The sequence below is a fragment of the Mesoplodon mirus genome (assembly GCF_964341445.2).
Source record: "Mesoplodon mirus genome assembly, chromosome: 7".
Classification (NCBI taxonomy): domain Eukaryota; kingdom Metazoa; phylum Chordata; class Mammalia; order Artiodactyla; family Ziphiidae; genus Mesoplodon; species Mesoplodon mirus.
This window is the reverse complement of record NC_138983.1, coordinates 127,574,764-127,594,946: the sequence shown is the minus strand read 5'-3', so window position 1 is coordinate 127,594,946 and position 20,183 is coordinate 127,574,764. Positions and strand designations below refer to the sequence as shown.

Sequence of the window (20,183 nt, the reverse complement as noted above, 5' to 3'; positions counted from 1 at the left end):
CTCTAGGTGGTAAGAAGATGGGTAACTTATTTCTTTAGCATCACTTATCTGTGTTTTCTAAATATTATTATAATTAACACATACTATTTTCATAAAGAGAAAAGGATCATTAAAAGGGTAATCCAAAAATTTTAATTCTTTTTGTTGATGATGTTAATAAAAATATACAATTGCACCTCTTACTCATTAAGCATTTTGGCAATACATACTTTAAAACATTCACATTCTTTTGTCACAGTAATTCTACCTTGGCTGCATCTCTGGCTATGTAAAAAGATGTTCACTGAAGCAAAGTTATGACAGTAAAAGCTTTTAAACAAAATAAATATACAACAACAGGGAATGATTAAATATATGATGTTACAGCCACATTACATAATAATATGCAATAATTAAAAGTGAGGATTTGGGGGACTTCCCTGGTGGCACAGTGGATAAGACTCTGTACTCCCAACGCAGGGGGCCCACGTTCGATCCCTGGTCAGAGAATTAGATCCCACATGTATGCCACAACTAAGGAGTCCGTGTGCCAGCACTAAGCAGCCTGCAAGACGCAACTAAGGAGCCCTGGAGCTGCAACTAAGGAGCCCACCCGCCACAACTAAGGAGCCCACGTGCTGCAACTAAGGAGTCCATGAGCCGCAACTAAGGAGCCCGCCTGCTGCAACTAAGACCCCATGCAACCAAATAAATAAATAAATATTAAAAATAAATAAAATAAAGTGCGGATTTTGAAGAACTTTTTAACTGATAGGAAGAAATGCCCAAGATATAATGCTAAGTTTAACAAAAGGGAAAACATAAAACTACATCTTGATCTAAAACATATATACATTTTACATGTCTGTAGCTATAGCCAAGTAACAAGCACTGTCTAACCGTCTGCCTAGAACAGCTAGCTATAAAAGCAGGAAAATATACAAAAGAAAGAAAGCATTGGAGAGCAACCAGGCAGCCAAGATGTGAGAGGCCAAGATTCCAGAGGCAAGGAGAATACACTGCAATAAGCCCCATATTAGGGGTTCTGAACTTGGGGTTTCAAGGCAGTTTCAAGAGACTGAGGAGAGAGGGATTGGAATTTGGGCCAAGGCACGAGGGGTCAAAAATCCTGGAGAAGGGAACAGTAGAGAAGTAGGTTTGAAATTCTGTCTGTAACTGTCCCCAGAGCTACTGCGAATCCTTAAACCACGTATGAGTGGGACTAGATTCTGAGAAACCAGGCAAAAAGTAGTAGTACTTTGGTTGTCTTGCCAAACTAGAGAGACAAAGTTGGAGGTAACAGACACGGCCTTTAAAATAATTATAATGTATATATTCCATTAAAACAGAGGATGGAGAATTTTATTAGAAAACTACAGAATAATTTTTTTTTTAATTCACATGGAAATTCTAGGACCTAAAAACACAGAATCTGTAAATACAATGGATGGATTCTGGGGCAGATTAGAAACTTCAAAACAGAAGATTAGGGAACTGAAATAGAGTAGAAACTATTCAGATACAAGTAAAGAGAGGAAAAAGAATGGAAAACACAGAAATGAGCATAAGGGCTATATGAGGTGTGGTGAAAAGGTAGAACTTTCAGGTAACTGGAGTCACAGAGCGAGAGGAGAAAGAGACTGCACTATTCAGTGTATTCTAAGAAACAGTGTACCCCTGAAACTAACACAACATTGTAAATCAATTATACTCCAATAAAAATTAAAAAAAAAAAAAAAGAAATAGTGGCTGAGATTTTCAATGCTGAATTTTTCTTTCTTTTTACTTCCTTTTCTTTTTTTTTTGGCCACGCTGCCCGGCTTATGGGATTTTACTTCCCAGCCAGGGATTGAACCTGGGCCCTCGGCAGTGAGGCTGCAGAGTCCTGGCTACTGGACCGCCATGGAATTCCCAGTGGCTGAGATTTTCTAAAACCGATTAAAAACATCCAATGACAAAATCCATAAACTCTACAAACCTTAGAAGGATAAATATAAAGAAAACTACACAGACGCATTAGAGTGAAACTGCTGGGATCCAAAGACAAAAAGGTCTTATAAGTAGTCAGAAAAAGAATCATACCCTTAAAGGAGCAACATTATGCTAATTTTCCAACAGAAATAATGAAAGTCAGAGGGCAGTGGGATGATATTTTTAAAGTGCTGAAAGAAAATAACTCCAGTTCAGAATACAGTTGACCTCTGAACAACATGTGCTTGAACCGCACAGGTCCACTTTTACCCAGATGTTTCCCCATAAATACATACTACAGTACTACACAATCCACAGTTGGCTGAATCTGCAGACGCGAAACTGTGGATACAGAGGGCCCACTGTAGTTATATCTGGATATTCCACTGCGGGGAGGGTCAGCGTCCCTAACCCCCAGGTTGTTCAAGGGTCAAGTGTACTATGCTTAGTGAAAATATCTTTAAAAAAATGAAAGTGAAATAAAAGACATATTAAGTCAAGCAAAATTTGAGAGAATCCATTAATAGAAGATACACTAACACCCCCTCCTCTTTCTCTCCCCCCCACACCCCATCTCTCTAAAGGAAGTTATTTGGGCAGAAGGAAAAAGATTCCAGGTGGAAGTGTGGTAAAGCAGGAAGAAAGGAGGACTGCTATAGTATAAATATGTGGGAAATTTAAATGTCCAGGAAGTGTTAAGAGGGACTGATTCAAAGTAGACTCTAATGAGTCAAAGGTATATGTTGGAATCCCTAAGATAACTGTTAAAAAAGTATTAGGAGTGAAACAGTATAACAAAAAATACTTTAATCCCAAAGAAAAAAAGTAGAAAAAAATGAACACAGAAAAGATGGGGAAAATGGAGAAAAGAGTAGGAACAAATATTCCAATTATTTTAAAACAAACAAAAAAAATGCTAGACTGGATTTAGTGGGGGGAAAAGCCAACGAGTATATACTACTTATGAGAAACATAACTTCAATGAGAACACAGAAAAGTTGAAAGTAAAAGGATGGAAAAAGATCATGCAAACACTACAAGAGAGCTGATGTGGCCATTTTAATATAAGTAAAAACAGACTAAGGCTGGTTAGAAGCAGAATTAGAGAGTAAATGGAATAATCAAAACAATTATCATTTAGTTGATAATTCTAAATTTCTATGTATCCTAATTACATATACTAAATACATATACAATACAAACAGATAGACCTAAAGGAAAAAAGAGAAACCCACAATTATAGGGGGAGAATTTAACACACTCCTCTTGGTATTTGACAGAACATGTAGACTTAAAAAAAAAAAATCAGCAGGAAGATAGTATAGTTGAATACAATTAACAAACGACACATACAGAATGCTGTGCCCAACAAATGCAGAATATACATTTTTATAAAATGAAGGTAGTAATATGTATGGAATTTACCATTAACTAGTCAATAAAGGTCTCAACAAATAGCACAAATTGAAATCACAGAGTATGGTTTCTGACCACACTGGAATGAAACTAGGAAGCAGTAACAGAAGAGTAACCAGAAAATCTTCCAATGTTTGAAAATCAGGCAACACATAAATAACTGATGAGTCAAAGAAGAAATCACAAATGGAAAACCATATATTTTGAAGTGAATGATAATGAAAACAGGACATAATCAAAATTTGTGGAATGCAGCTACAGCATCTGTTATGGACTGAATGTTTGTGTCCTCCCCAAAATTACTTTTGAGGCCCTAATCCCCAGTGTGGCTGTCTGTGAACATGGGGCCACATCTGAGGAAGTAATTAAGGTTAGATGAGGTCCTGAGGATGAGCCCCTGACTCAATAGGATTGGTGTCCTTATAAGAAGAGATACCAGAGAGCTTGCTGTCACTCTCTATACCTCTCTGTGCGTGCATGTATCAAGGAAAGGCCATGTGAGGACATAGTGAGAAGGTTATGCAAGCATGTTAGCCAGTAAAGGATTCCTCACCAGAAACCAAATATGCTGACATCCTGATCTTGGACTTCCAGCCTCCAGAACTATGAGAAAATTAAATTCTGCTGCTTAAGCTGCCCAGTCTGTAGATAGTATTTTGTTTTGGCAGCCTGAGCAGATTAATACAGCACGCATCTCATGGAGCTAGAAAAATAACAAATAAAACCTAAAGGAAGTTGGAAGAATAAAATAAAGAGGAGAAAGCAATGAAACAAAAAGCAGATACGGGCTTCCCTGGTGGCACAGTGGTTGAGAGTCCGCCTGCCGATGCAGGGGACACGGGTTCGCGCCCCGGTCCGGGAGGATCCCACATGCCAAGGAGCGGCTAGGCCCGTAAGCCATGGCTGCTGAGCCTGCGCATCCGGAGCCTGTGCTCCGCAACGGGAGAGGCCACAACAGTGAGAGGCCCGCGTACCACAAAAACAAACCAACAAACAAAAAGCAGATACTCAACGAGGATTCTGGGAAGACCGTAGAAGTTGTCTGATGTAACTATTTTGGAACTCTAGAGTCTGTTGAAGGCTTGTAACTTACAGGTGAAGACTGGGAGGCTAAATTGTTGTTAATTTCAGCTCTTAGCATAGTAGCAGCTACCCATTCTCAACCCTGCCACATAGCAGGCAGCTGTGCAAATGTTCCTGGAGCAGCCTGTACACAGCTTGCAGGAGCCAGGGTGGCAAAAAGGACTCAGCCCTCCAAATACTGGGAATCTGTGTTCTGACTTCTGACTGCTGCTCCTGCTCACAGAGGTGCTGACAAAGGGGCAGCAACCACTGCTGTTGCACCTCCCAGCATTGTTGTAAGCCCATCCTGCTCTGGCTGAAGTGACTTCCATGAGATTTTAAAGGAAGATGTGGCGAAAATCAAGGAAACAATGTGTGAATAAAATGGAAGTATCAACAGAGACAGAAAACCTAAGAAGAAACAAAAAAGAAATTCTGGAACTGAAAAGTACAAGTGAAATGAAAAAAAAATCACTAGAGGGATTCAAAGGCAGATTTGAGCAGCGAGAAGAATCAATGAACTTGAAAGACAGAGCAATGGAAATTATCAAGGCTGAGGAACAAACAGAAAGAAGAAGTATTGAAGAAAACTGAACAGAGCCCAAGGGAGCTGTTGGACATAACACCACCAAAGGACCAACATATACATTGTGGGAGTCCCAGGAGAGCGAGAGAGAGAAAGGGGCAGAGAATATCTGAAGAAATAAGGGCCAAAAACTTCCCAAAATGATTAATATAAACATCCAAGAAGTTCAATAGACTCCAAGGAAAAGGAACTCAAGAGACCCACATTTTCAAAAGACAAAGATAAAGAAAGAAGCAAAACATCATGTACGAGGGATCCTCAATAAGATTATGAGCAGACTTCTCATCAGAAGTTTTAGAGGCCTGAAGACAGTGGGCCGATATATTCAAAGCGCCAAAAAAAAAAGCTGTCAACCAAGAATCCTACACAGGCATACCTTGTTTTACTACACTTCACAGATGGTGTTTTTTACAAATTGAAGATCTGTGGCAACCCTTTATCAAGCAAGTCTGCTGGCACCATTTTTCCAACAGCATTTGTTCACTTCAAGTCTCTGTGTCACACTTTGATAATTCTCAAAATATTTCAAGTTTTTTCATTATTATATTTGTTACAGTGATCTGTGATCAGTGATCTCTGATTTTACTATTGTAAAAATATTATGACTTGCTGAAGGCTTGGGTGACGGTTAGCATTTTTTAGCAAAAAAGTATTTTAAAATTAAGGTATGTACATATATATTTTTAGACATAATGCTACTGCACACTTAAAACCACAATATCTCTGAGGTATGCCTGTATCTGGTAAAACTGTCTTTCAAAAGTGAGGGAGAGGGGCTTCCCTGGTGGCGCAGTGGTTGAGAGTCCACCTGCCAATGCAGGGAACACGGGTTCGTGCCCCGGTCCGGGAAGATCCCACATGCCACGGAGCGGCTGTGCCCATGAGCCATGGCCGCTAAGCCTGCACGTCGGGAGCCTGTGCTCCACAACGGGAGAGGCCAAAACAGTGAGAGGCCCACATATTGCAAAGGAAAAAAAAAAAAAAAAAAAAAAGTGAGGGAGAAATCAAGACATTCCCAGATAAACAAAAGCTGAGGGAGTACGTGACCACTAGACCTGCCCTGAAAGAAATGCTCAAGTGAGTCCTGCAGGGTGAAATGAAGACACTAGACAGTAATTTCAAGCTGTATGGAGAAATACAGACTTTAATAATGGTAAATACATGGACAATTATAAAAGCTAGTACTATTGTAACTGTACCTTCTGGTTTTTTCCACATGATTTAAGACAGCAATACATTTAAAGGGAAAGTGTAAAAGCCACTATTACTGTAACTTTGGTTTGTAACTCCAAATCTCTTTTTTTGCATAATTTAGGAAACTAATGCATTTAAAAGAACTAGTTCATGGACTCGTTTAAAAGAACTAGGGGCACACAATGTATAAAGATGTAATCTTGTGACCAACAACCGAAATGGGTGTGGTGGAGCTGTAAAGGAGAATAGTTTCTGTATGCTATTGAAGTTAAGCCAGCATAAATTCAAATTATAGTGTTAAAACTTTGGGATGTTAAATGTAATCCCTATGATAACCACAAGGAAAATATCTATAGAATACACACAAAAGGAAATGAGAAAGGAACTTAAATATTTCACCACAAAAACCCAACTAAACACAGAAGACAGTAATGCAGGAAATAAGCAATAAAAAACTACAGGGCATACAGAAACCAAATAGCACAATGACAGAAGTCTCTCCTTATCAGTAATTGCTTTAAATATAAATGAGTTAAACTCTCCAATCAGAAGACAGAGACCGGCAGATTGGATTAAAACACACAATCCAATTATACGCTGTCTATAAGAGACTCTGATATTATACTAATATCAGACACAATAGACTTTAAATCAAAAAAGGTTACAAGAGACAAAGAACATTATATACACTAGAATATTTAAAACTTATAAACATTTATACACCGAATGACAGTAAAATATATGAAGTAAAACCTGACAGAATTAAAGGGAGAAACAGACAGATCTACAATAACAGCTGGAGATTTCAATACGCCACTCATAATAATGGACAGAACAAGAGGACAGAAGATAAGTAAAGAAACAGAGGACTTGGGCTTCCCTGGTGGCGCAGTGGTTAAGAATCCGCCTGCCAATGCAGGGGACACGGGTTCAAGCCCTGGTCTGGGAAGATCCCACATGCAGTGGAGCAACTAAGTCTGTGCGCCGCAACTACTGAGCCTGTGCTCTAGAGCCCGTGAGCCGCAACTACTGAAGCCCGCGCGCCTAGAGTCCTAGCTCCGCAACAAGAGAAGCCACCGCAATGAGAAGCCTGCACACTGCAACGAAGAATAGCCCCCACTCGTCGCAACTAGAGAAAGCCTGCACGCAGCAACGAAGACCCAATGCAGCCAAAAATAAATAAATAAAGTAAAATAAATTTTAAAAAAAAAGAGTGTAGTGTTGGCATAAAGACAGACATATAGACTGATGGAATAGAGTGGAAAGCCTAGAAGTATCAATAAGTCCTCACATATATGGTCAAATGATTGCTGCCGACCTTTTTTGTTGTTGTTGTTTTTTGTTTTTGGCCACACCACGAAAGTGTCCCGGTTGGCTTTTTAAAAAATTTCTTCCCTGGTGGTCCAGTGGTTAAGACTCCATGCTCCCAATGCAGGGGGCCCGGATTCAACCCCTGGTCAGGGAACTAGATCCCATGGGCCACAACTAAGACCCAGTGCAGCCAAATAAATAAATATTTAAAAAACAAAAAACAAAACCCAACCAAACTTGCTTCTTTGAAAAGATTAATAAAATTGATGAGCCCCAGCAAGACTGATCTACGTACATATACATAGAGAAAATAATAGAAAGAAACAGTCCAAAACATGATAATTTTTACGTAATAGAAATACAGGTCAATTTTAATTTTCTTCTTTATACTCTTCTGGGTTTTCTAAATTTTCTGTAAATAAGTTGTTTAAAAGTATCAACTCTACTGTATGAAATATAATTTTAGTAAACTTACCTGGCAGCCAGAGAATAAATGGCATTGGCAGATGCAGAAGGTTTGATTTTGGGATGCTCACACTCTGGACCTGCTAATGGGCTGCTATTCATATTCTGGAAAGAAAAGTGTTAAAAAAAAGAACCTTCTTAATACAGCTAAGTATCTCCTCTTACTTATTTAATCTATTCAAAATAACAAGAACAATCATACAGACACAGACCTCACCCCCAATGCCATGCTTAAGGATTATTATGTGTGACAAAAGTATAGTTGAAAGTTCAAATGTAAGGGTTAGGGAGACAGTTCTAAAAAGAGCCAAGAAAATGGGGTTTTTTTGTTTGTTTTAATTCTAGAAAGATTTGAGGAAACTGGCTGTCTGCACAAATACCATTCTAGCTTAAAAAATCTATACATCTTTCTATACTGATGCCACCAGAAAGTCAAACCTAATCCACTCTCACTAATTAGACTGCCTATCACATAAATGCCACTTAAATGCCAAGTTACCCTCCCCTTTCCCTTTCAACCAAGAAATACATAGTTCATTTAAGGACCACAGCATTTCCCAACTTCACCCTCCAATTCCATCTTTTTCTTGGATTTCTAACTACCTACTGAACAATTCTTCCTTCAATGGCTCATCTCAAATTCAACATGTCTGTCGCTAGTTAGCCAGGTTCAAAACCTCTGGGGTGTGTGCATGTGTATATGTGTGTGTATGTGATTTTTCATCCTTTTTTCCGCCCACTGACTGCTTTCAAGCCTTTCTGGGTCTTTGTTTCATGCTCCCTAAAGTCTCGACCTAAACCGGCTCCCCCTCCTGCTCCTAGACCAGGATTCTTCCCCTTGTTTACCCAGTACCAGCTATACGAGACCCCTTGGTTATTCCTCAAATAGACTCTCCCAAACTCACTTGCTTTTCCCTCATCCCCCGTTGCTCCAGGTCACTCCCCACACTACTCCAGGTCTTTGCTCAGAATTGTACCCCATCCCTCCATGTACCTGCCCCATCCCAACTTTCCCTATACCCTGTTTTTACCCTATTTTTCTCCACAGCATTCGTCGGCATCCACTATCTTACATGTTTTGTAACTTATCTTGTTTATTTTCCATTTTTCCTCCGGTGGAATGTTAACTTTGTGAGGGCAAACTTTTTTGCTCAGTGCATAAATGAACCAACAAAAGAAGGAATATATCTCTCCCACCCCCCGTTCTGGACCCATTATCTCATGCTTATCCAATGGACTGCTAACCTCCCTTTTTTCAACCTATTCTCTTTCCAATCCATCCTGCATACTACTCCTAGATTCCTCTCTTTAAACCATCATTTTGGTCACGTCACTCCACTAATTTAATCTTCACGTACTCTTCATTTGTACCAAATAAATTCCAATTCTTTTGGGAGGGGGTATACAAAGTGCTCTAATCTAGCAGCAATGCTCCTTTCTAGCCCCTTTTCCTACTCTGGTACACAGAATTTCTGTTTTTCTCAAATTAAACTACTTCTTATCCCACAATACATCTTGAGCATTTCTGTCATTGTAGGTCTATTTTAAAACTGTATCCACTTTGGAAAGAATACTTCAAATTCAGATGCCACTCTTTCCATAAGCCCTCATGATTGCTCTATCTAGAAATAATCTCTCCTTTCTTTAAAACTGAAGTGTTTTCTATTTATACTACTCATAGCATACACACACAGAAACACATTTATTGCATTAACAAACATATTAACATATACACTTCTTGAGGGTAGGGATTAATATTATCCTTGAATCCTGTACAAAACATACCACAGAACTGACCCATTCAATGTCATCCACGAATGTTTGTTATTAAGATAAATAATTTCAAAATCAGGACTCACCATGGAGGTGTCCAGATTGAATGTGCTTCCGAGCTTAGGCACGTCGGTTCTGGGTTCCATGTGTGAGGGCAAGGAAAATGGAAGTGAGTGCCGGTTGGTTAATTCTCTCCCCGTCCAGGGGTCACTAGGGTTTGGGGCAACTACTGGTACTTTGGGGATTGGCCGAGGCAGCCATGATGCTTCTCCAGCGCGGCCAGAGGGGACAGGGGGCAGTTTGTCTCTGGACGGACAGTCGCCTGGTGTACAAGGCAAGGGGCGTCTCTGAGGCCGGGTTTCTGCTCCACCAGAATATGGCCGGTCTGGAGGGGGTGGTGGTGGAAGATCTCGAAGAGTGGGAGGTATTGGTAACGGTTTGTCCTTATGAAGGGAGCCAGAAGGAGCCTGTGGAAGCATGATGGAAGCAATCAATCAAACCCCACTAATCCACAACAAAGAATCAGAAAACGTAGAAATGGATAATGCTTTACCTTAGAAGCAGTTCCAAGACCAGAAGCACCTGAAGGAATAGATATTCGCTGTTGTAGAAGGTCAAGCCGTGGTGGCACTGGGGGAAGGGAAGCTTGTGGGGCCATGGAGAATGGAGAAGGAGGTCGTTCCACCTAACACAGAAAAAATTTCCTAATAGGTTATTCTTGTCTGGAGGAGTGGCATCTCTCAACTCCTCCGAAAGATGTACACAACAAGTACTGCATGAACACACAATATACCAATGAGCCTGACTTTGGCTTAAGGTAGCGCTTCCTGAATTATTTCTATGTCACCAGAAGAGGGCGCTCTCAATCACGGAAATACCATGCAGATGCAAGCTACAGGCAAAATGTAATATCTAGAAAAGGCTGTGCTACATAAAAGTTTCCTAGCTTATAATTTTAGAAAACTTCACAATTTCCCATATTTTCCTCTTCAGAAAAAGAAAAAATCTCTCCAAGATTAAAAACAGAAAACCATATTAAAAGAAAGGGGCATACATTAACCTCTCAACAAATCACCTAGGAAAATAATGATTAAGGAGCAGAATGAGGAAAGAAATCAAAGTTAATAAATTCTCCATGGGTTATGATTAAAAGAAAAAAAGAGATTTATAAGAGAAAATGATCAATGGTATTACTAAAAGGCATCTTTAGTTCTTCCAAAGAAATGTTATTTCAATTCAGTAATTAAAAGGGATAATTTTTTTTTGTCAATTTGTATTCTAAAAATTGAGGTGCCAAATCAAAAGAAAATAAATGTATAACCTTTTCCATTTCCCTGCCTACAGCAGGGTGATGAGTAGCTGATAAGCTTGTCCAAGTAAGCTGTCAAGAGATATACAAGAATTTATACAAAATACTAATTCACATTTGCATTCCCTATAAGCAAAATAGATGGAAAATAGGCAAATATGTATTACAAGCACTTATGTAAGGTGACAGAGAAACAACCATCCCCATACTGAGTCCTATCATTAATGCTGGGAGGTGAATGAGGGAAAAAAAGGCTGCATCATCAGCTACTTGCTTTTATTCATGCTTAAGAAAACGGGCTCCATGTCAATGCAGCATGAGCAGCTAAACACCTCAAGGGTTAAGGAAGTGAAAAGTTATTAGTCAAACTAACTCTCACTTCATCATCAATATCTAGTCACTGTATCTTGTTGATTTTTCCATAAAATAATCTCATATCTATATCCTCCTTTTCATTCTACTTACCAACCTCAGACCTGATTTATTAAAACCCCCTTCTAGTGATTCTCCCAAGTTCTAGTTTCTTATCTCACCAAATCATTTTGCTCACCATTACCAGCTTAACTATCTTTAAATACTCACTAGTTCAAAAACCATCCATCAGTAACTTCCACTTTCCCATGTCACAAAATGTCACTTTCCTGCCTCGCTTTCTCGGGTCTCTCTAATTTGGTCTCCCTAACAGCATTTTCCATAATGCCCTGTGTTAGAATTCCTACCTCCCTAACTCTGTTCAAGTTGTTTCTCAATTTGGAAGGCCCTCTCTGCCTATTTTGATCCCTCCCACCATCCATCCCTCCTTCTCATTCCTAAAGGGCAGAGGATTGAGCTAATCATATTCTTCAATTCATGTTTCAACATCATAACCAACCCATGAGATGTTCTTTTATCTCAACATACAATAAAGTTCCAGAAAAGGATAAAAGCACATATGGGGAAGAAATTATCAAAGAAATAATACAAGAATATTTCTAAGACCTAAGGGACATAAATATCCATATAGAAAGCGTTCACTGCATAGCTAGCCCAAAGAAAGAAAAGAAAACTAATAACCGATCAACCAACCAACAAAACACTTAAATTTTCAGGGAATCAAGGATAAGGAAAATATCCTAAAGGCTTCTGAGGATAGAGGGAAAGGGGGTACTAAAGAGCAAAAATACACTAGAAACTAGAAGTCACTGAGGCTGTAACAATTCATAGAGCTGAATTTTTTTTTCAACCTAGAATTCTGTACCTAGTCAGTTTGAGGGTTGAATAGAGACATTTTAAGATATCAAGTGTCTCAAAAATTTCACCTCTCACCTTTTCACAGAAAGCTATTTTGAGAGCATACTCCACCCAAACAACGAAGTTAAAGCAAGAAACATAAAAACATGGGAGTTATGAAATAGGCATTCCAACACAAAGAAGAGGCAATGAAGTCCCACGATGATGGTGAGGGGAGACACCTCAGGGTGACATGGAATGCAGCACACCCAGCGAAAAACCTGTCCAGACTGGAGTCAAAACATGGCAGACTCTTATATATTAGTATACTATATTACATAATATCTACTATATTAACATGTTAATGGAATTTACTCCACAGAAAATCATATCAAGAGGATGTTTGGTAAGACGTGATAGTGACAGGTACAAACTGAACACTAAGGAAATAAAAGCAAATCAATTATTTCAGAAAAGCAGAAGGTTGTAAAAGAAAGCAAAAGTAATTATCAACACTTTATAGTATATTACTTGATACAACAGGGAGCAAAAATCACTTAAACACTGAATACTGACAGAACCAAAAAACATTCAAATTAACTACAGTCGGAAGATAGGGAGTAGGAAGGAGGGAAATAAGACATTTAAATCCTTTTCTAAACAGATAACTAATATTGCAGAATCAAGAGAAAGCAGTATAGTATATGGTTAAGGAATGGCTTTAAGAACCGAAAGATCTGAATGGGACACAGGGGTTAGACGGGGTAGAAGCAGGGAACTGACATTTCTGGAAGCCTTTGAGCAATTCTTTTAAACTTAAAAAAAAAATCCAAGTGCACTGATCACATGGAATTTTTAAAAAGTAGATTCACTATTTTAAAAACAAATCAGGGATTTCCCTGGTGGCTCAGTAGTTAAGAATCCGCCTGCCAATGTAGGGGACACGGGTTCGAGCCCTGGTCCGGGAAGATCCCACATGCCGCGGAGCAACTAAGCTCATGTGCCACAACTACTGAGCCTGTGCTCTAGAGCCCACGAGCCACAACTACTGAGCCCACGTGCTGCAACTATTGAAGCCCGTGTGCCTAGAGACCGTGCTCTGCAGCAAGAGAAGCCACCGCAATGAGAAGCCCGTGCACCGCAACGAAGAGTAGCCCCCACTCGCCGCAACTAGAGAAAGCCTGTGCGCTGCAAGGAAGACCCGATGCAGCCAAAAATAATTAAAAAAAAAAAAAATCAAAACGAAACAAACAGCAAAAAGCAACAACAAGCTATTAGGATGTGACGCAACAGGCACTCTCATGTCTCATATACTTTGGGAGTGACTTTAGGACAAAAAATTGGGAACAAATTTTAATGTCTATCCAAAAAAAGTTAAGATATTTTTATTCCAGTATTTTATTCATACAAAGTAGATAATGAACTATAAGGTACAAAGAATAATAAAAGATGAAACACCCACGTAGAACCTACCATTCAGTTAAGAAATGAAACAACATGGCTTTCTGAAATTCCCATGTGTCCCACCACTAATTATATCCCTCTCCTCTCTCAAAGAGTTTAAATGGACATACTCTAATCTAGCAATTCCACGATTAGAAATTTACCCTACAGACAGACTTGCAAAAGAATGTCCATATGTGTAAGCCTGGAAACAACAGGAATGTCCATTAAGAAGAGACTAAATGGGCTTCCCTGGTGGCGCAGTGGTTGAGAGTCCGCCTGCCGATGCAGGGGACGCGGGTTCGTGCCCCGGTCCGGGAGGATCCCACATGCCACAGAGCGGCTGGGCCCATGAGCCATGGCCGCTGAGCCTGCGCGTCCGGAGCCTGTGCTCCGCAACGGGAGAGGCCACAGCAGTGAGAGGCCGGCGTACCAAAAAAAAAAAAAAAAAAAAAAAAGAAGAGACTAAATGAATTACAGAATAGCCAAGTGCAAAACAATATATGAAGCTGTTTTTTTTTCTACTGAATTTTTACAGTATGCATTTATTATTTTTATTTAAATGAGTAAATTTAATCTCATTTATATATATTAGCTACAGAAAAAACTGTTAATTTCCTTCTTTCCTCTAAAGTCCTATAGCACTTAGACTGTGTACCCAACAATTTAGAATAATGTGCACTGTCTGGCTTGTATTAAATAGTGTTTCACCTGTATATATACTCTCTTCCCAAATAAAACTACTCTCTCCTTTTGGGCCTTTGTCTTAGGTTTCTTATCCCATATAGCACTCAACAGAGCTACTTAACTAGCACAACAAACAGCTTGTAAAAGTAATATGTGTTAACTGTGAAAAATTCAAACATACCATAAAATGAAAGTCCTCTGATCCTGTAGCCTCAGAAATAATAGTAATGTGATGTGTAGTCATCCAATTTTCCCCCCATGCATGTTAAAATAATTCTTTTGCAACTAAATAATTTTAACAGAAATAAGGTGATATTATATATAATATACAGTTGTTTTTTAAATTTAATACACATTGACAGCTTTCCACTTAGGTATATGTAAACTGAATTCATTCTGCAGAGCATTCTGTTATATGGACTGTAGTAGACAGAATCATGATCATGGTCCCCTCTCCCACAGGAAGATGTTCATGCCCTAAAACCTAGAATCTGTTCTTACTTGGCAGAAGGAACTTTGCTGATGTTATTAAGGGTATAGATCTTGAGATAGGGGAATTATCCTGGATTATCCAAGTGGGCCCAATCTAACCACATGAGTCCTTAAAAGTTGAGAACCTTCATGACTGAAGGAGGAGGAAAGAAGTCCAGGAGCCAAAGAATGGAGCTGGCCCCTAAAAAATACCGCCAGCTGACAACCAGCAAGGAAATGGGGATCTTAATTCTACGACTGGCAAGGAACTGAATTCTGCCAAACCCAGATGAGTAAGGAAGGCCGACGGTATTCATTGCACTGTGCCATTTTATATAAGGGACTTGGGCATCTGCAGATTTTTTTATCTGCTGGGACTCCAGGACCCAATCCCCTGCGGATACTTTCGGGTTTTTTTGGCCACGCCATGTGGCATGCAGGATCTTAGTACCCGGGCAAGGGATCGAACAGGTGCCCCCTGCAGCAGAAGCGCGGAGCCCTAACCACTGGACCACCAGGGAATTCCCGGGAAATACTTTTAGTATAATATTACAAGGTGATAAGTTCTATGGCAGACATATTCATAGCATCCCAGAAACACTTGGCCAGACCTAGATTATTTGTGGGTCTTGGGGGTGGGGGAAACAGGGTAGAGTATGGAAAGGTTTCCTAGGAAATGAAAACTGAGCTAAATTACATAGAAACTATCAAGACAAAAGCATGGAGAAATTTTTAGTGGTTCAGCCTCGCTGAATTACAAAATACAAAGTGGAAAGGATTACCAGGGCAAAGTGCCTAGAAAAGAGAATGGACTTATTAATCCATTAGGTAATGAGAAGTCATTAAAGAATGTGAGGCAAAGGAATGAGGTAGTCAAGGTATGTGCTGTAGATCAGTGACTCTGGAAGCAGGGCGAACAGATGATTATAAGGGCCTGAAATAAGGCAGTGACATTGAGGACAGAAAGGAAAAGATACACTGGATACAATCATTTAAGAGATGGAATCCATCCTTTCAATATTTATTGAGCACCTACTATGTGCCAGGCAGTCAGGTGATGGTATAAAAGAAAGCTTCTTTTGTACAAAAAAAATGCCTCCTATGAAGTTTTAACAGTCCAAACTATAGAGAACTGACAGCATATTAGAACCTCTGTTTGCCCTATATTTATTAAAATCTTCAATGACTGCCTTACTTCTAATTAGTGAATAAATCCCTGTTTTACCCTACCACTGACGTAACAGAACTTGGTCACATCCTTTCTTAGCCTTTATCTTTCCCATCTTTACTAGGACCTTTCTAGTTTTAGTTACTGTATGGTACCTCCTATCACTCTCCAATCACCATAGTTGCCATTTATTTGGTTGTTAACGGTGCCTCATTTCTCCCGCCCAAACCTAACTTTCCAATGCCAAGACTCCGTTAGAAAAAAAGACAAGGAGAAAATATTCTATTCACAGTAGCAAAATGGGTCCAATTCTTTTACTCACCCCTCATTTTCTCCACCAAGCTATCTGAATAGAGCCCAGTTCTAGCATACAGACAATAAGAGCATGGGCCTTGAAGCCGGAATGTCTGGCCACAGATTCTGGTTCGACTTACTAGCTGTGTGACCTTCAGCAAATTCCTTAACCTCACTGTGCCTTGGCTTCTCCCACTGCTAAATGAGGATAACAGTAATATCTACTCATAGGGTTACATGAATATGTATCAGTATAAGATTATGAGTTAAAATAAGTAAAGTACTTAGCATCATTTTTTCTCACACAGTAAATGTTCAATAAATATTAGCTATTGTTACTCCTTGTATTTTGGATGTCATTAAGTGCTCTATTGCTTTAGGACACAACTGATAATGGATTTTGCCACAGTCTCTTACACTGAAGCTTACCTTGGCACCAGCCAATTCCTTCATCATGAAGAGAGAATCATCAGCTCGTTCATCATCATCATCATCATAATTTGGGGAGGGAGCTCCCTCTGCTCCTTGCCTCAGCAGGCTGCCACTTCCTCTAGGATCAAAGGGATCAACCACAATGGGCTCAGTACCTTTAATTTCACATCGGCAGAAGGGACAGCCCTGGCCTTCCGATTCCTACAAAGGAAACAGGAGATGGTAACAGACACATCTGAAAGTTCTTAAAATATTCGTCCACTAAAAATACATTTCCTAGAAACGAAAAAAGAATCAAAAGTTTAGAACCTACCCCACAAACCAGGCCATTCTTTATATCTGTAAAGGATATATAATCCCCAATTCTTCATTGTCATTACTTAGCTGAGAAAAAGCATGGTTTGGATCCATACCTGCCAGGATGTTAGACAGGATGTGCACATGAGGTGTCCACAGGGCTCAATCTTTACATCTTTATCATTTTCAGCACATATTTTACACAGTTGGAATGTGGAGCCCATCTCACAGTATAATTCATATTGTTCCTTTGATGAAAAAGAAATTAAGAGATTATTCAGCCTATTGCAAATATTTGTTGAATGAATGACTGCAACTGTAAATGCTAAAAACAGGAAAATTGAAAACTGTTACGTTTAATACTAATTTTGCTCGTATAAAAGTGTCACAACAGTGTTCAATTAAAACAGAAAGCACCTAGTCTTGGTCCTATTTTTTTTTTTGGCCACACCCTGCAGCATGTGGGATCTTAGTTCCCAGACCAGGGATCAAATCTGTGCCCCCTGCAATGGAAGCACAGAGTCTTAACCACTGGACCACCAGAGAAGTCCTTTGGTCCTATTTTAAGAAGCACAGTTTAGAAAGAAACCACACAGGACTTTCCTGGTCTCACAGTGGTTAAGAATCTGCCTACCAATGCAGGGGACACAGGTTCGAGCCGTGGTCCGGGAAAATCCCACATGCCGTGGAGCAACTAAGCCCGTGCGCCACAACTACTGAGCCTATGCTCTAGAGTCAGCAAGCCACAACTACTGAAGCCCCCGTGCTTAGAGCCCGTGCTCTGCAACCAAGAGAAGCCCCTGCAATGAGAAGGCTGCGTGCAGCAATGAAGAGTAGCCCCTGCTCGCTGCAACAAAGTCCCAACGCAGCCAAAAAAAATTAAAATAAATAAATATATTTAAAAAAAGGAAAAGAAGCCACACACACCTAAATTCACTAATCTAGTCAATGGTTTAAAATTTAAGTGTTCCAATCACTTAATATAATTCTACTGTCAGTTCTGTAAAGTAATATACAAAAGCTTGGCTCTAGTAATATGGTTATAATTTAAAACAAAGTTCACCTGGGTCACTTTGATGTGGTCTTGGGGAGTTGGTTCACATAAGCCTGTCAGGTCTGGATTCTGATTCCGTCCATCAGGAAACAAATAGCTATAAAAAGAGTAACCAATCTTGGGGTTCTACTGAAGCCAATTTATCACTGCTTACTAATACAGACAAATGTTACCTAGGAATTCGCTCATTCTAAAAGGGCAATTTTGCATAAGTGCAAAGATAAATTTTACTAGTACTTCAAAAAAAATTAAATAACACAGATCATTTCCAAGAAGATACTCTCCAAACACTGATATTCTTTCTCCAGGGCACAATGCCACAGGCTCTATTTTAATCAAGGGGTTGACAAACTTTTTTGTAAAGTACCAGAGAGTAAATATTTCAGGCGGAGCAAGCCGCATAAGTCTGTGCCACATATTCTTCTTTGGTTGTTTTTTTTTTTTTTTTTTGGGGGGGGGGTTGTTTTTTTTTGGTTTTTTTTTTTTTTGGTTGTTTTTTTAACAACACTTTAAAAAGGAAAAACTATCTTAGATGCAGGCTGTACCAAAACACCTAGTCTGTGGGCCGTAGTTTACCAACTCCTATTTTAATCTGTGGATGGCCACAAAGTGTAAATTGTTAATTTAAACAACATTTGCTTTGACCAAAGACCTGAAATACCTTTGTTTACAGATTTAACACAGAAAGACACTAATTTAAGGACTGGACCACCACAGAAGTCTGTTAATTTAAAGGAAATGTGGGCTTTCCTGGTGGCACAGTGGTTGAGAGTCTGCCTGCCGATGCAGGGGACACGGGTTCGTGCCCTGGTCCGGGAAGATCCCACATGCCGCGGAGCGGCTGGCCCGTGAGCCATGGCTGCTGGGCCTGCGCGTCCGGAGCCTGTGCTCCACAACCGGAGAGGCCACAACAGTGAGAGGCTCGCGTACCACAAAAAAAAAAAAAAAAAAAAAGAAAGAAAGAAATGTAACAAGAAGCAAATTAAGCCACTGAGATCAACTACCAGGAAGCTTCTAGCATCAAACTGCTCTGACATTTGGGGAAGTACCCCTTTCAGCTCCAATGTTACTGTAGAAGATGATGCATAATGGAAAATGGATTTTCCTAATCACTTTAAGACACAAGTCGTTTTCTGATACCTCGTCAACTGTTAGTATTTTTAGTGCTTACCAACTGATAATCAATTTGAATTCCAAAAGGAATAGCAATTCTGGAACAAATAAGAACTTAGTCATAAATATTAGCAGAGGTTACAAAAGCCCATAGCCTGAAGAAATGCTGCTGAATCAGAACGAAGCTAGGATGAAGGCAGATGAAGGCCACTGAGCATGCTGCCATCAGGAACATCTAATCATTCTAATGTTGGCTAGTCAAATAACAGGTAACGTTTTCTGCTAATTGGTATATTTTAAAATCTAGTATAGATTGGAAAATAAACTAACATTTAGAAAAAAAGAAAGATAAAATCTACTCAGGGTAACAAGTGAAGGAGTAAAGAAAAATAATTTCACTCAAGAAATCCTTTCAAAATAAAAACAAAAGTCCTACTGAACCTGAAAATCCAAACAATATAACCTGTCAATATGTGTACTGAATCTTTATCTGTAGAAGAAACCTGGAATAAAGTCATTAATGATGCAGTTTTACAGCCCCTAAGTTCCTAGACTCTAGCATATGGTAAACAGTATGTACTTACAAGCCTTCCCTGAAGCCATCAATCAGCGCTTGGAAGAGAGGTTTATTGTGAGGGATTGTCTGGAGAATGTTCCCATCAGCAGTGACATACCCAATAGCCCACTGACCCAGACGAGTACAGCTCAGCCGGAAAATGTAACTGAGAACAGAGAGAAACAAAATCTTTAATATACACACTTGCATTAGGGTGGAAAGACAAGACAGAGACAAAAATCAAAAGGACCATCAATAATAGATTCTTTAATGGCTTCAGACCAAAAGCAAAAGACATATAAGTTCAATTCTTAAGTGGCTTGAAAGCATTTATCAAATCATAGTATCTGAATAAGTCAATTCCTCTGATAAACAGACATCAATTCTGCCGCA

At 39.5% G+C, this 20,183-nt stretch overlaps 1 protein-coding gene across 3 annotated transcripts in view; it reads right to left on the bottom strand.

Moving 5' to 3' along the window:
- CBL (Cbl proto-oncogene) overlaps window positions 1-20,183 on the bottom strand; it is a 91,505-nt gene that overhangs the window by 11,188 nt on the left and 60,134 nt on the right. For all 3 annotated transcript variants that reach the window (XM_082628982.1, XM_082628983.1, XM_082628984.1), the window contains 7 exons: window positions 19,819-19,956; window positions 18,131-18,218; window positions 17,184-17,315; window positions 16,768-16,971; window positions 10,311-10,442; window positions 9,844-10,224; window positions 7,995-8,089 (listed from right to left, as the gene is read on the bottom strand). In XM_082628982.1, the coding sequence (XP_082485108.1) occupies window positions 7,995-8,089; window positions 9,844-10,224; window positions 10,311-10,442; window positions 16,768-16,971; window positions 17,184-17,315; window positions 18,131-18,218; window positions 19,819-19,956 (1,170 nt within the window). The remainder of the gene's footprint in view (window positions 1-7,994; window positions 8,090-9,843; window positions 10,225-10,310; window positions 10,443-16,767; window positions 16,972-17,183; window positions 17,316-18,130; window positions 18,219-19,818; window positions 19,957-20,183) is intronic.